The sequence below is a fragment of the Danio rerio genome, chromosome 21 (assembly GCF_049306965.1).
Source record: "Danio rerio strain Tuebingen ecotype United States chromosome 21, GRCz12tu, whole genome shotgun sequence".
NCBI lineage: Eukaryota > Metazoa > Chordata > Actinopteri > Cypriniformes > Danionidae > Danio > Danio rerio.
The window spans coordinates 48,194,975-48,212,500 of NC_133196.1; the positions used below are offsets into that span (position 1 = coordinate 48,194,975).

Here is a 17,526-nt window from a genome sequence, read left to right on the forward strand (position 1 = left end):
TTACTCCACTATAATAAAGGAGGAAAGAGTAAAAGTAAAGAGAAAGAGGCTGAATGGAGGAGGCTCGTTCTTCATCCTCGCACTGCAGAAGCTCTGTTTAACTGTTTTCTCGCTAGTGAAGCAGGTTTTACACTTACAAACTCGCCATGTAAATAGCAAATGCACCATGGAGCGACACAACTGACTCTTAAAGGGAATGGGAGATGAGACTCTGATTGGTTTAATGCACGTTATGCTCAAAACACACCCAGAACTCATTAAGAGAATAAGCACAACCATGTAAGACTATGCGCTGGGGCACAGACCATATTTTTGCGCCTAGTTCAGTGGTTCCCAAACTTTTTTTTCCTGAGACCCCCTTTTTCCCCGGAAAATATTGTGAGGCCCCCCTCCACATTTAATGATAAATTCGCTCATATAAGTTTGCAGTAATGATGACAAAAATGTTACAGTATGTTTGTTACTATATCTAGATACGTTTATGCACAAATAATAGCCTAATGTTTCCTAGAGATGGGTTGCAGCTAGAAGGGCATCCGCTAGGTAAAACATGTGCCAGATAAGTTGGCGGTTCATTCCGCTGTGGCGACCCCGGATTAATAAAGGGACTTAGCCGAAAAGAAATTGAATGAATGAATGATAGCCTAATGTAGTATAAATGCAAAACATCAGTAGGCCATTTGTTACTGAAAAACATAAGCCTTTGGCTTTTAGATTGACCATATTTGAAATTCAATGACAAAAATATCAGTATTCCCACTGGTGTATTAGGGAAAAACATAGAATAGGCTATTACAATTTACTACTTGCATGTTATTGGTTATGCTCGATCAATTAGTGTGAAGATTGCTGCAGGGCTTTTTTGTGGAGGACAGATTACAAATTTGTCAATTTTTGGTCAGCTTTGTCAGTGTTTCTCAACCTGTTTATCACCACGCACGGGTCAACGCTTGTCAGTTTTACTGCATGGGTTTGAGGGTGTTTTGTAGGTTGCTATGTGACTGTGGCGAGGGGGCGTGGCCGAGAGCCGTGGGAACGGGGTGAGGCCACCGTGTAAGTGGATACACCTGCGGTGCGCACCTGCCTCGGATCCCACGGAATTAGCTCTGGACCATAAAAGGAGGACCGATGGCAGAGGAAGCCAAGAGAGGTGCGCACCGCAGGTGTATCCACTTACGCGGTGGCCTCACCCCGTTCCCACGGCTCTCAGCCACGCCCCCTCGCCACAGCGACCATCAATCCTTTTCTCAGAGGATGACAAACTGACAAAACATTGCTGTCACTCTGATACAAGTTTTATTTATGGAGAAAAGTACAAAGCACTGCAGTGTTTGTGTGTTCTGTGTTTGTCTGAGAAAACTAGTGTCATTATTGCATACAAGCTGAAGCTGATCGGTTAATTCTTGTCACGTGACTCGCAGTGCGCTCTCGGCCTGGGGTTCATTGGTGTGAGTGCGTCATGCTGCTTGTGCGCGCAAGCTGCGCACTTCAATTGGAAACAACAAACTTGTGCAGACTCTAGAAATACGCGATATGCGAACGGCCTATAAAAGGCTGCCGGCATTTGCGATCTCCATCAGTTGATCTTCTTGCACAGCCATGGTGGATTCACCTGATTTGTTGACAAGTGGGTTGCGGATCTATTCCTAGGCAGTTCGCGGGTTCGTTCACTGGGCCTTTTTCCGTACACAAAGAAACTTTCCAAAAATGTCCATTTATTACTTATTTTGCTGCTTTTGGGTTAAATGTGGGCGCTCAAGTGACCAAAATGTGAGAGAATACGGTAATTTTCCAAAAGAAAACCCTATTTTTTCAAAATAAAAGATTGTTCAGACTCAGATAATAAATTAAATGGAAATAATTAATGATTTATCGTGCGTCCGGTACCAATTGATCCACGGACCAGTGGTTAAGGACCACTGAGCTAGGGGATAAAATGAACTAAGGCAACATGATCATTCTCCTAATTGTCCACTGCTAAGATTTTTTTAAAACATGACGCAACCCCCCACAAAGCTCACTGAGGCCCCCTTGTGGGCCGCCACCCCCCTATTGGGTACCGCTGGCCTAGATTATTCAAATAGAGCCCAGTGTTTCAATTGACTCAACACATAACTTCGAACTATTAACAGAGCATTCATACAACTCAATTTGAGCCGATTGAAAATGTTTGGATGTAATCAAAGTGCAAACACTCAGTTAGTTGTTCTCCATTTAATATCTAGTTTCTGCCATAAATAAATATTTTTATATATGCTTAAATTGTAAAGTCATTTGCATGAAATATGTTTAAGACTATTAAATTGACCATATTACAGTTTAGGAACCACGTGCAGCTAAAGTCACATCTTGTGTTGTATTTTGTGTGTGTACCAAGCGGCAACCTCCCGCTCTCCCTCAGGAAGCCAATACGGAAGTAACTAAAACTGCAATTCATCCGAAATTCCGCTAGTCCTGGCCGCTCCTGGCTTCAAAATAGAGCAAATTTCAATTGAGCCCACTGTTAGAATGGCCAACTTTACAGCAGAAAAAAAGGTGTTTACAGCCTGCTACAAAAAAGATTTCGGTTAATACAGCTAATATTACCCGTCATGACAACTGTGAGGGGGTGAATTTTTTAATAACTCATCCGTTTCCTTTATATTAAGTTATATTAAGTTTGCATAATTAAGGGCGTGGCCACTTGAGTGACAGCCTGGTCTCGTTGGCCGTCGTCACGTCACCTCAGCTGAATCCTGCAGATTAGCCACTGAACTCGGCATATTTATCGTATTTCTGTGTTGTTTTATGTGGCTTTACACAGTCAACTGCCTTTTGGACTTGTTTCCTACAATTATTGGATGGCATGGCATGCTGAGTGCACTTAATTGTGCTCACAAACCATTCACGTGGCCTCCGTTTCCCATGTGAGTAAAGTTATATACTTATATACCATCTCTATACATGTATTTGTTTTATTTAAGATCATTTATGGTTTATATTTATGTTTAGAGCTGTAATGCACTCCAGAATCTGATGAATTGATTAGCTGTAGGCTCTAGAACAGTCATCTAAAGCGTTGTCATACAGTGTTATGCTGGATTTCATCAATAGTCTTACATTAACTAACACAGACTATATCTGAAGTGTTTGGAAGTAATTCGCGTTTTTCTCCTGTTGAGAACAATGTTTAGTGGCTCAATGTGTTACAGCAGTGTTTTTAAAAGTCTAAACACTTTATTGATATAGTGTACAACCAAGCACAAGTGGTCAGAACACAAACGAGTCGCAGGTGATGAAGTATTAAGCGTTCTCCCAAAGTAAAGTGTGTCTGAACCAGGTCCAAGCAAACTATCAGCAGGTGTCTGTAGCTCCGCCCACTCTCCGCCTCTTTGCCCTTGTTTGGTATCCCGCCGTGGGTGTGATGACGTGCGAACATAATGGCGACGGTTGGCCGCGCCTACTTGTGGCTTCTTTTGCGCTCTTTAGAAACCTATGGGTGACGTCACGGATACTACATCCATATATTTTACACTCTATGGTGTGTACCTTGTATTTATTACATCATGGGGACCAAATATCCCCAGATGTATGTCGATAAGCAATACATTTTGACCTTGTGGAGAAATTTTTTTGGTTCCCGGTAGTAAACAGCTCATAAATCAGACAGAATGAACTATTTTAAAAATCTTAAAGTGCAGATTGTTTCTTGTTAGTGTTTGGTTTAGGGATAGGGGGATGGAATGTACAGTCTGTCCAGTAGAAACATCATTTCATCCCTAAAAATATAGCTTTATGTGTGTTTGTGTGTGTAACTTACAGCTCTCGATCTCCAGGGTGCAGTTTTGCTCATCGAGAGGGTACCGTCTCAGGTCCATCATGCAAGCTGCCGTCGTAGTTATTCTGGAAAAGGACAAAAAAAAAACAAAGAACAGAGGGTTAAAAAAAAAAGAGTAGAGAGAGACAGAGAGAGAATGAGAGGCACTGTTACCTTGGTAACCTTTAGGAAATCATAGCTTAGCCTTGACTGCACCATGTGAACATGTGAGTCATGACTAATGTTTGGCATCTATTTCCTTATAATAAGAATGAAAAAAGGAGAGAAGTGCAGCCATTGGTAGGCAAACGATGTTTGCCTCTTGTTTTGTTTTGGAGGTAATGGTTAAGATATCTTACATGTGTTTTATTTTTACATCTTCTTAAAAAATATGATAAAGACATTAAAAAAACAGAAGTGCATGCTGAAGATCTTGTGAAACTAGATGGCTTGGCTCTCAAGGGAAGTATTAATTGGTAAATACGCAATGAAATATATGAAAACACACTCATAAGCAGGGCTTAATTTGTGCCGGAACAAATTCTCCAATACTATCTAGTCTCTGTGACAATGTGTGATTCTACAAAGCTGTATAGAATTCAGATGAGTAATGTGTCACTTTCCTGCCCAGACACGTTGAAAATACATGCGTCAGCCTACATTTTTTTTTGTTTCTTTGCATGTTTTTAGATGTCAAATCTACTAGTAGGCGCTCTCTACATTTTTTCAAATCTAAAATATGTTACTTAGGGTACGTTTTGTTGTACGTTTCAGATGACAAATCCACTAGAGGGCGCTGTCTACACTTTTGCGACTCTGAAATATGTTACTTAGGGTACGTTTTGTTGAACATTTCAGATGACAAGTCCACTAGAGGGCGCTGTCTACATTTTTACGACTCTGAAATGCGTTACTTAGGGTACGTTTTGTTGAACATTTCAGATGACAAATCCACAAGTAGGTGCTCTCTATATTTTATCAAATCAAAAATATGCTACTTAGGGTACGTTTTGTTGTACGTTTCAGGTGACAAATCCACTAGAGGGCGCTGTCTACACTTTTGCGACTCTGAAATACGTAACTTAGGGTATGTTTCATTAGGGTATCTTACATGTTTTTTTTTTACATCTAAAAAAAATATGAAAAAGAGTTTAAAAAACAGAAGTGCATGCTGAAGATCTTATAAAACTAGATGGCTTGCGTGTCATGAAATTATTAATTGGTGAATACACAATGAAATATATGAAAAACACACACAACCAGGGCTTAATTTGTGCCGGAACATGCCGGATCCGGCACCTCTGAAATCTGATCTGGCACCTCATTTTACTGATCCCCCTCCATAACCGCCCTCCTTCCCCATCCGTTGTTCACTTTCACTTTCTTCCACGACTCCCCAACCCTCTCTACTTTCGTCCGTGACAACCCCACTGCGGTCACTATCATCCGTGACACCCCTCCGCCATCCACCGCACCAACCTCCAACCAACCAACCTCCACTTCAGTGCCTCTCCATCCTCGGTTACCTTGCCGAATCTGTTACCCAGATCTGTTCTGGGACCTCGCGATTCACAAATTGAGCACTGCACATAAGGTTGTGGTCCTGGATCCTGATTGGTCAAGCCTTGCTAAAAAGTAAACAGTAATCCTGAAAGCACACTGTGCATTATAAAAGTCATCAAATCACTGTTCTTCTCATACTACTACGCTGCTTGTGCACGTAAAAAAAACCAAACAAACTAATTCTTGTGGTCTACATCTTGCTTGCTCATTGGCTTCAGGTCTGTGACTCCTCCCCCTAAACATTGCCGTAGCATACATCTTGCTCACTCATTGGGTGTCAGTCTGTGACTCCTCCCCTAAAACTCCTTTGGCCTGCATTTTGCACACTTATTAGTTGTAGATCTGTGACTCCGCCCCCTGCACATCGGCATGACCTAGAATCTAAATCTTGGTCACTTATTAGCTGTAGGTCTGTGACTCCTCCCCCAGGAAAAGTCCCTTGCTCACTCATAGGGTGTCGGTCTGGAACCCCTCTCCTTTAACATTTCCTTTGTTTACATCTTAAACACATAATGCTGAGGTATTTCTGCAAAAATAAACTTTAACCAATGGGCGGGCTTGAGTTCTGTATTGACGTCACACCGACATGGCTAAAGACTCATTACCCTCACGATTCATTTAAACAACTCTTGAATCGACTCTTTTATAGATCAATTAGTAGTTTCAAACATGGCAAGCTTTCAGATTTCAGCCTTAGCTGGATATTTCACTTCACTTGGAGCTGTTTTACACACTGCACAGAGGCTCATTTTCAAAAATAATAATAAAAGGGGCTTTTTAACAAAGTTTTTGGTTCCTTTTCAGGACTTTGAGCGTCTCAGGACCCTTGCTGTCTATGGAGGATGAGGGAGCTCTCAAATTTACTCTAAAATACCACCATTTGTCCTGCGAAGATCTCAGGAGTTTGGACAGATATGAGGGTGAGTCAGTAACAGAATCTCAATTTTTAGGTGAACTAATTCTTTAACAGATTAAATAGCTTACACGTTAACATTAAAATTAAAATATTAAAAGGATATAAGATGCTGATGACCGTTAAACACATCACAACTGTCTTGTTAAAAGGGTGCATGAATATTAATACATAACAAGTGGATCATGTACTGTACATCCATATCATTAGATTAGTCATTAATGTTACATCCTCCCCGTCCTCTAGCCTTGCTCACTTCTCCTTGTCCACATTCCTGTAGTCTCTCTGGGTTTGGTAATGATTGGACACGCACGCACACACACACACACACACACACACACACACACACACACACACACACACACACACACACACACACACACACACACACACACACACACACAGTGCTGACTCAGTCTCTCCAGGGAGCTTCCAGCTGGTCAGATCTGATGCTGACAGACGTGTACACCTTCATGAACACCTCTGATGCATGAAGTATTGTGAAGGACAATAGAGATCCTCGATACTATCTAGTCTCTGTGACAATGTGTGATTCTACAAAGCTGTATAGAATTCAGATGATTAATGTGTCACTTTCCAGCCCAAGCCCCTTGGAAATACATGCCTCACCCTACATTTTTTATTTCGTTGCATGCTTTCAGATGACAAATCCACTAGAGGGCGCTGTCTACACTTTTGCAACTCTAAAATATGTTACTTAATGTATGTTTTGTTGACCATTTTCGATGAAAAATCCACTTGAGGGCGCTGTCTACATTATTGTGAATCTGAAATACGTTACTTAGGGTACGTTTTGTTGGACATTTCAGATGACAAATCCACTAGAGGGCGCTGTCTACACTTTTGCGACTCTGAAATACGTTACTTAGGCTACGTTTTGTTGTACGTTACAGATAACAATTCCACTAGAGGGCGCTGTCTGCGCTTTTGCCACTCTGAAACATGTTAGGGTATGTTTTCTTGTGTATATCAGATCATTCTTTTACACATACGAGCAAAGGCAGCACTTGTCGTACAGATCACCTAGCAAACCACCCTTCCCTAAACCCAACCAATAGTGTTTTTACAATTGCAGTGCTACAACATAGTTTTACCTTGATTTTACATTGCTTTTTATCTCTTTTGTGGAAGCGAGCTTCACTTGACTCGAATCTGAGCACTCTACAGCACACCACTGTACAAAGTGGGCTACAAGCGAACTGACCACACTTGAAAAGTTGTCCATATGGAAAAGATAGGTAACTCAAATGTATTCCTTACACATTATAAATACCATTAAGTTATTTTGATTTGTTTATTTGGTGTTGCTACATAAATGTACATACATTGTACTTGTATTTTTAATTTTTTCGAGCAATTACACCTGTAAATAAAGTCTGTAATCAGGGCTTTGAGAGAGAAGCGATACAACTCTATTGTATTTGTTAGGATTTCCATTATTAGTATTGTAGCGGCTGTCCAATTGCCGCTATGGCCGGTAGAATGAGCAAGTTTTGTACGTGTAACAGAGGCATATTAAACAAAATAGATGCAAATGAAATGTCGGTAACACTTTATTTTGATGGTCCACTTGAGTATTAGTCTGCTTAATATCTGTTAAATATCTGCTAAACAGACATTTAACTGATTATAAGAAACTTTGCAAGTACATGTCAACTTACACTAACCCTAACCCCAACCTAACACTCTACTTAAAATCAAATGAGAATTAGTTGGCATGTAGATGCAATGTAACTTATATTCAACAAATTGACTATCAAAATAAAGTGTGACCAAACGTCTTTATTTGTTTTCCAAAACAACAGGGTTTAATCATTTGATTTGCACGCTACTCTTTCTAGCATTCAAACAGTTGTCGAATGAATCGCAGTGTTTCCATGGAGCAGAAGTGAAAACAATACATTTATGATCAATAAGCAGCCCCAGATAGCACAGACAGCTGTCATCTCTTACCTTATGCTGTGCGCTTCAGGGCCATTCTCTTCTATTTTTGAGGTGATGTGCATAAGTAATCCTTTTACATGTCTGACGTGCTCCAAACACAGTGAATTATGTTTGATCAAACAAAAGAATAGTGAAATATGAAAACAATGATCGCTCCCTGTGGCTTGTACAGCACCTCTCATCAGTTGGAATACAATAACTTTTGCATAGATTATGGTGGAGACATTTTTCTTTTTTCCTATGATCACAGACATGTGCAGCAACCACAAAAATTAATTACAGCACGCTAGACCACACACAACCTAAAAGGTACACTCTCAAATTTGAGTTTATTAAAAAAAAAAAAAGCAACTCTTTATTTAGGTGTTTATTGTAACACAGACAACATATACAGTTATTTTACACACTTTCAATAGTGTTTTATGAAAATTCAAAGCGTTTTCTTTAAAACGATACCAGATTTTTGCATTTACACCTCTGCATGAGGATTTGGGAAGCTTTTAAATTTGGGTATAGGCAAAATCCAGGCGGAAATCCCCAAATAGCAGCAGAGTTATCTGGTTAAACCCACCCATACCACCAAACCTGTCCCTAACCCTACCTGTACCCCACATTAATAGCTCTTTAAGTCTTCTGCAATACAATTTCTGAATGAAAATACAAACGGTAGTAAATCAGGTTAATCAAAGGTTTTAGAGCTCTAACCCTCTACAAGAGTGATTTGCATTGAGGAAAAGGGGATTCTTGTCTTGTATGGCTTCTATACCTGCAAAACTGCAGCTGAAAGATGGAATTTTGCATCGTATTTAAATGGTTTAAACTGAGACTGTACATCATTATGACAATGGATAATTCAGCACAGATCTTGAAAACGCCTTGGCCTACAAGAATATGGCACCCCTGCACCATGCTATCGCAAATCGACTCAAATCTTCACACATTGTGGACGTGGTGGGAGTCTTTCTCCAGAACACCATGTGGTAACACATATGAGAAATCATTCTTGTGTTAAGCCACCGAAAAAAAAAAGGATTATAATAATAGGAGCAAAATCACGATGCGTCAACACATTTTTGTGACAGCTGCCATTTTGCTGAAAGATGGAGAATGACTCACGTGGACTATGATGTTACGAGTAACAAATGACCTGCTCGGTCTGTCACTAATATTCAAATAAAAAAGGTCACACTTTATAATTAAGATGAACTAAGAATGAGCAATAACTGTACAACACTTATTAATCATAGTTCACCATTAAAGGGGACCTATTATGTGCCATTTTACAAGATGCATAACAGGTTTCTGATGTCCCTAATTGTTAGGACTCTAAAACCCTTGGTTAACCTTATTAGCTAATGCGTGTATTCAAACCCAAAAATAAGTATTGTATTGCAGAAGACTTATGCTGTGTTCACACCAGACGCGGAACGCACAGATTAATCGCGCCATTCGCGTGTAAATAGCCGCGTGAACATTTGAGTTTACTCGCTTCATTTGCGCGTCAAATCCGCTTCAATTGCGTGTCAAATTCACTTCAGAACAGACGCGGATTCGGGTCATGGGCAGGGCGTCTGTCTGCCCGGTGACTCTAGCTTCATAGCTAAATGGATAACATGGATTTTATGAAGAAAATAACAGTGTTTATGTGCTTTATGAAGACTGAAAAACAGCGTCGATACGTTTAGGGTCGTGTCTGAGTCCACTACATCCTTTCAGAGGTGCATCCAGCTCTGTGAGCTCATCAACTCCTCCAGAAACTGATACTGGATGATGGAGACTTTCAGCGGTGCTTCTGACTGAGCCAAGCCCAGTTTGATGAACTGTTGCCGGTGTCGCCTGGAGGATTTCCCTCGGAAAACAGGCTCAACGTCACAATCATGCCCCCACAAGAGCAAGCTTCTGATTGGTTAACGCGGCGCGAATGTCCGCTGAAGTTTAGATTTTCGAATTCGAGAGATTCTTGTTAAGCGCGCAAAACGCTCAATTCGCTCCACGCCATTTGCGTCAATCGCGAGTAACGCGCCGCAGGATGTCTTTTCGCACGTTTGCATTGACTTAACATGTAAATCACTTGCGCTTGACGCGCAATCCACATCTGGTGTGAACGCAGCATTAGGCCCGTTTACACTGTCAGGTCTTGATGCCCAATTCTGATTTGTTGTCTATATCTGATTTGTTTGTCTGTCTGTTTACACGTTGTTTTAATTGTGACCCATATCCAATTAATGCGTTTACACTTGTCATACAATTTACGATGTCACGCATGCATAAATGCGGATTCTAGCATCTGCGCCACACCAGCCACGATGGACGAAATTGTCTTGTTTTCAGCTCTGCGAAATATGCAAAGTGTAGTATAAGCAGTGAATGGTTTAGCCCAGATTTACCCCCACGCAGTTTATCTAATTGTATTGCCCTGATGTGTGCGTGTAGCCTTTGCCTGTGTGCGCACTGCTGTTGGAGAGAATAAAGTTGTTGTATGTGTAGCTCGCAGTGCCTGTATTAATAGCGACAAAAAGCAAACATTACAACACGAAGTTCGCCCAACTTTAAAATGATTTTGAGGCGGTGGAGGTGGGAAAGGGACGTCATTTGTGGGTACGAGAGAGATCTCAGGTCTGGTGGGAGCAAATTGTGGCGACTGAGCACTTTCCTTCTCCATGTTTCCTCTGATGTTGTTTACCGCGTCGGCATCTCCACACACGCTCTTCTTTCTGTCATTAAACCGCGGAGAAGCGCCACATTGTCGCAAGTTTAATGATCGGAACGCCTCAATAAATCCGATCTGCCTGTTTACATGACAGTCGCATTGTCACATATCCGATCTATATCTGTTTATTTCCACATATGAAGGAGGCCTGAAACCGATCTCTGAATATCCGAATGCATGCGTTGTTTTTGTGTTTACACGGTCATAGAACAGATACGATCTGTGTCACATATGAGCGGAATTGGGTCACATTTAACTGGCAGTGTAAACGGGGCCTTAAAGAGCTGCTAATGTAGGATATGGGTAGGGTTAGGGACAGGTTTGGTGGTATGGGTAGTCAGCGGTGCAAAAAGGGGGTACGTAGTATATGCGGAACAAAGGTGCGTCACACATGGGGGGCGCCATTGTGCCAAAACTATTTTTGAAAATGTTCCTATTAAAAGTTTCAAATATTAAAAATAAATAAATATGTTTTGCTAAAAAGTTTTTTAGCATTTTATACGAGTATAATATTGTATTTTAAAAAAAAAAAAAATATAGCATGAGTTACAGACGTTGGCACACACGTTTTAATTCATAATCATTTAAAACAATAACATGCAGTCACCAGGCCCGGAATGGCTAATCGGGAGGACCGGGAGTATTCCCGGTGGGGGCCGGTCTGTTTTTTGGCCGCGAGGGCCGGTGTCCCTAGCTGCTTGCACTCTCAGCAGTCACACTTTTTTCTTCTATTTATTTATTTGACCATAGCTTTACTCTTTTTAATCATTATTTTGCCACAGTGCCGCTCTTTTTATTTATTTTCTCGCAGCCCCATGAGAAAAATGCAGCCTGCAGGTTAACTAACGTTAATGATGATGATGTAATGTAACTATCGACCCCAAACAGCGGCACCTTAGTGAATATAAGAATTCGAATAAAAATTAATAATACACCTGCTCAATGAAAATCAAATGATTCACTACATTAATAAATCTGACATAACTTGATCAGAAATCTAAAAATAGGAGAAAAAGATTGAGCCATCAAAAAAAAGTAGTGCTGTGTCTTAAGGGTCGCAAGTCATTAGTTATTTTTTACTCTCACTGTAATAGCGCCAATGTGGTCCAGTGGTAAGCACAATGCATTTCTAAGCCGCAGACCTGTGATCGAATCTCCCATGAAAAATATATATATATTTTTTCTTCGATTTTGGCAGTCACACAGCCATGTGTAAAGTGTTCATGTAGATGTTTTTATTTTAAAATTTTTATCAAAATAAACTGTCAAATCATACATAATGTACAGTTCAAAAGTTATAAGAATAATCTGAAAAATGTTCTTTATTTATTATTAGTTAATTAATTATTTTGCCAAAATAAAAAGGGTCACACAAAATGTGTGTTTCTGTAAGTACAGACCTCAATATATTTCAGATAAAATAGAAAATAATATTTGGATTAAAAATTTCCCTATATGAATTTTATATAGTTGATTATAACATGAACACATGAACAAATAGTCCGAATATTCAACTTTTTTTAACTGAAATGTTTATTAATCCATCTATTAAGATCCATTTTTTTATACCATAGACATGTTTTTTTAAATTTATTATGTATCATATGTGTGAAACTTCAATAATGTGACTAAAATTTCGGATTAGTTCAACTTTAGTTGAATTAAGGTCGTCAATATTGCTGTTTACATGGTAGACTCTTAATCAGAGTATTGTCTTAATTGTAGTAAAAGCGGATTATTGGTGTCCGTGTAAATGTACTCATTTTCAGGTGTTTACACAGACATGAAAATGGCAGATTTTTCAAAAATTTCCACTTCACCTTTACAGATTTATGCATTTTCAGCACATTTTTGGGTAAATGAACATGCAAAATGTATTAAAAGTTGGACATATTTGGCTTAAACTGTTGCTGCGTAAGCCGCCTCTATGCCACAAACAAGGGACTTTCAATAAACCCATAAACTCATTTATCAACTTCCCTTCGGCTTAGTCCCTGATTATCAGGGGTCGCCACAGTGGAATGAACCACCAACTATTCCGGCATATGTTTTACACAGCGGATGCCCTTCCAGCCGCAACCCAGTACTGGGAAACGCCCATACACTCTCACATTCACACACTCATACAGTATGACCAATTTAGTTCACCCAATTCCCCTAAAGAGCATGTGTTTGGTCTGTGGAAACCAGATCACCCGGAGGAAACCCACGCCAACATGAACATGCAAACTCCATACAGAAATGCCAACTGACCCAACCGGGACTCAAACCAGTGACCTTCTTTCTGTGCAGCAACAGTGCCAACCACTGAGCCACCATGCCATCCTATACTACCCTAATCAATAATAGCATAACCTGCTTATATATTAGATTAGTCAGTACCAAAGCCAAAATTGAAACTAAATCAAGCCGAAAATGTGCACACTCAAATAATTATGTTGGGTAAAAATAATAAACCCTGATGATCCCTCGGTTCCGGCTCGCATCTCAGCCTGCCTGTCAGACATTTCACACTGGATGAAAGATCATCATCTTCAGCTTAACCTCACGAAAACGGAAATGCTTGAAGTTTCTGCCAACCCGACTCTACATCATAACTTTTCAATCCAGATGGATGGGGCAACCGTTGCTGCATCCAAAATGGTGAAAAGCCTTGGAGTAACGATTGATGACCAACTAAACTTCTCTGACCACATCTCTAGAACAGCTTGATCTTGCAGATTCGCACTCTTTAACATCAGAAAGGTCCGACCCTTCCTATCTGAACATGCAGCTCAACTCCTTGTTCAAGCTCTTGTTCGCTCCAGACTGGACTATTACAACTCTCGATTCTAGCCGGGCTTCCAGCAAACTCTATCAAACCTCTTTAGCTGCTTCAGAATGCAGCAGCACGAGTGGTCTTTAATGAACCTAAAACAGCACATGTCTCTCCGCTGCTCATCCGTTTGCACTGGCTGCCAGTTGCTGCTCGCATCAAATTCAAAGCTCTGATGATTTGCTTACAAAGTGACTTCTGGCTTTGCTCCTTCTTATCTGCCCTCACTTCTGCAGATGTATGTGCCCTCCAGAAACTTGCGTTTTGTGAATAAAGGTCGCCTCGTGGTTCCATCCCAAAGAGGGAAGAAATCACTTTCACGAACTCTCGCGTTCAATCTGGCCAGTTGGTGGAATGAACTCCCTAACTGCATCAGAACGGCAGAGTCACTCGCTGTCTTCAAGAAACCACTAAAAACTCAACTATTTAGTCTCCACTTCCCTTCCTAATCTGCAATTGCCTCTCTGGCTCCACCGCTAACTGTACTACAGAAAAATAAATAAATGAATGAATGAATGAATGAATTAATGAATGAATGAATGAATAAATGAATGACTAATGTTCTGCGTCTTACACTTTACAGACCTGAAATTTGCCTACAGCACTTCTTCATTGTTGCTCTTATAGTTGTGTAAATTGCTTCCTTGTCCTCATGGATTAAAGTGTCTGCTAAATGTAAATATAAATAAAAATGTAATAAACAGGAAAAATCAAGCGAATCATAAATAAATATGAAATTCAGTTGACATCATTTGTTTTTGTAATTGTGTTTTTTTTGCAATAACTCACTTGAGATTAAATATGTTCTCTTTCTATTCCTAAAGGTGTTCGCTGACCAAACTCTTATTTTAAAGAATGCAACTGTTTTGTTTTTGCACCAAAACTGATGACCTATACTCACTGAGAAATGGATACGAATATTCAATTTCACAAGAGGGTGTACTCACACATGCTGAGCACACACACAGACAAAAGCGGTCCATTTCAGTGAACAGGAGAGCGTACACATGACAGTGAAGTTATATTAGGTAATGGAGCATGGGTGTACCGTAGTAATGTAGCTATTACACTGCCCTCTGTGCATTTCACTCTGAGCATCCTATAATTAACATGCAGGGTTGTGTTTGTTTTTAGATCCAAAACGTTTCAAATTGCAACTTCTATTTATGCCTAAGGAGCAAACAACATCTGTTGCTTTATTTGTGTATATATGTACAGTTTAAGTTAAAATTATTCACCCCCCTATTTCTTTTTTAAATATTTCCCAAATTATGTTTAACAGAGCACAGAAATTTTCACAGTATGTCTGATAATGTTTTTTCTTCTGGAGAAAGTCTTATTTGTTTAATTTCGGCTAGAAAAAAAGCAGGTTTTAATTTTTTAAAATCTATTTAAGGGTCAAAATTAATAGCCCCTCCAAGCTAATTTATTTTTCAATTGTCTACAGAATAAGCCATCGTTAAACAATAACCCTAACCTGCCTAGTTAATCTAATTAACCTAGTTAAGCCTTTAAATTTCACTTTAAGCTGAAGTGTCTTGAAAAATATCTAGTTAAATATTATTTACTGTCATCATAACAAAGATAAAATAAATCAGTTATTAGAAATGAGTTACTAAAACTAATTTGTTTAGAAATGTGTTGAAGAAATCTGCTCTATGTTAAACAGAAATTGGGGAAAAGAACAAAAACAGGGGGCTAATAATTCTGACTTCAACTGTATGAATATACATGTGTGCAGCTGTTTGTTTGTGTTCCTCATCTGTTCCACGTCACAGTTTCCTCTCATTATTACACCAACCTTTCTGTCAAACATGAAGTAAACAGCGGCCTACCTTAAATGTTCAGTCTGAACTAGTGCTGTGCAAAGATTAAGTTGTGTGAGAATTATGTCTACACATCTATGTAAATATTATTGTTTTACATAAATGATTTTATGATAGTTGTGCAATAAATTTGTACAGCTTCCTCACCCTTGTGTATTACTTTGCCCAAATAGAGTGACAGCAGATCAATAAACTCACTACAGTTTGACAAATATTGCAGCTGTTGGACAACATCATGCACTTTTGAGACTTTTTTAGGCGAGAATGTAGTTGTTTAGATTGCAACTATGTAGTTTATTTAATAAGTGCCTATTTTAAAATATTTATCATTTCTGACATGCAGCGGCCATTAGCCTGTCATTGAGCAAAGCAAAGATGGTTGATGTTCCGCCACAAGATGGCGACTGAGACCGCATTATACGTCCTAAGGGGCAGAAAAACTCAGCGAAAAATCTCATTACAGCTGATCAAATCATTATAGAGCTGGTAATTGACACTAAGTCGATCTCTCTCTTTTGTATGATGTAGTGCTGTAGTTTTACCATAGTAATCTGTGAGTGTTTGCTTTGCTTTGGCATTTTATGTGGTTAATCAGTGTGATCTCCTGATTGCAGCAGAGAAGTACTGGGAAATCCCTGTAGACTGATGGCTTTTCATACCGTTCAGCCTGTTTATTTTTTCCCCCAATTTCTGTTTAACGGAGAGAAGTTTTTATCAACACATTTCTCTACATAATAGTTGTAATAACTCACCTCTGATAACTGGTTTATTTTATCTTTGCCATGATGACAGTAAATAATATTTGACTAGATATTTTTCAAGACACTTCTATACAGCGTAAAGTGACATTTAAAGGCTTAACCAGGTTAATTAGGGGCTAATAATTGAATAATAATAATTAAAAAGGGGCTATTATTGACAATAAATTGAATTTTAATAGTAATGTAGAGGCGGTTTATAAGAAAGCAAGTCAGCGCCTCTATCTTCTCCGCAAATTGAGAAGTTTTAATGTTAGTACAGAGACTTTAAACTTGGCATATAGAGAGTAGTCCTCACTTATAGAGAGTGTTCTCACATATAATATTGTTTCATGGTTTGGTAACACAACACTTAAACAGAAAAAGAAGTTAGCGCAAATTATCAATCAGGCAAATAAGATAACTGGTCACAAACAGCAGTCATTGCAGATTTTATTTGACTCTTTTATGGAAAAAAGAGCAGTTGTGATTTTTAAAGATAATACACACCCCCTTCACTCAGCATTTGAATTGCTACCATCAGGACTCAGGTTTAGAAATCCTAAAGCACGAAGAAATGCCTATAAAAAGTCATTTATCCCAATGGCAGTTGTTGTTCTAAACCGGATCAATGTTTGTAGTGAATGAGGTGGTTACCAAGTATGATTTGCAGTATTGTGTATGGGGCTAATTTAGTTTTTAAACTTTTAACTTATGTTGTTGTGTTGATAAGTGTTATTGTGTCGTTGTTGTATGTTTGTAATTGTTGTCCTAAATCCAGTGTTGAAGAAAAATTTCCTTTCTGTGTCGAGCAGAACGGACAATAAAGTTTAAACTAATTAAACTAAACTATTAATTTTGACCTTAAAATGGCTTTTAAAAAAAATAAAAACTGCTTTTATTCTAGCCGAAATAAAACAAATAAGACTTTCTCCAGAAGAAAAAATATTATCAGACATACTGTGAAAATTTCCTTGCTCTGTCAAACATCATTTGGGAAATATTTAAAGAAGAAAAAAAAATTCAGAGGGGGGCTAATAATTTTGACTTCAACTGTACAGTATATATATATATATATATATATATATATATATATATATATATATATATATATATATATATATATATATATATATATATATATATATATGTGTGTGTGTGTGTGTGTGTGTGTGTATGTATATGTATATATTTATGTGTG

The 17,526-nt window shown here is 38.9% G+C and overlaps 2 protein-coding genes across 4 annotated transcripts in view; one reads left to right on the forward strand and one right to left on the reverse strand.

The window, feature by feature from the left end:
• The window catches only part of gpr34l (G protein-coupled receptor 34 like), a 219,521-nt gene that overhangs the window by 57,022 nt on the left and 144,973 nt on the right, over positions 1-17,526 (forward strand). The gene's annotated exons all lie outside the window — the stretch shown is intronic.
• gabrb4 (gamma-aminobutyric acid type A receptor subunit beta4) overlaps positions 1-17,526 on the reverse strand; it is a 110,294-nt gene that overhangs the window by 19,602 nt on the left and 73,166 nt on the right. For both annotated transcript variants that reach the window (XM_017353011.4, XM_005173874.6), the window contains exon 5: positions 3,800-3,882. In XM_017353011.4, the coding sequence (XP_017208500.1) occupies positions 3,800-3,882 (83 nt within the window). The remainder of the gene's footprint in view (positions 1-3,799; positions 3,883-17,526) is intronic.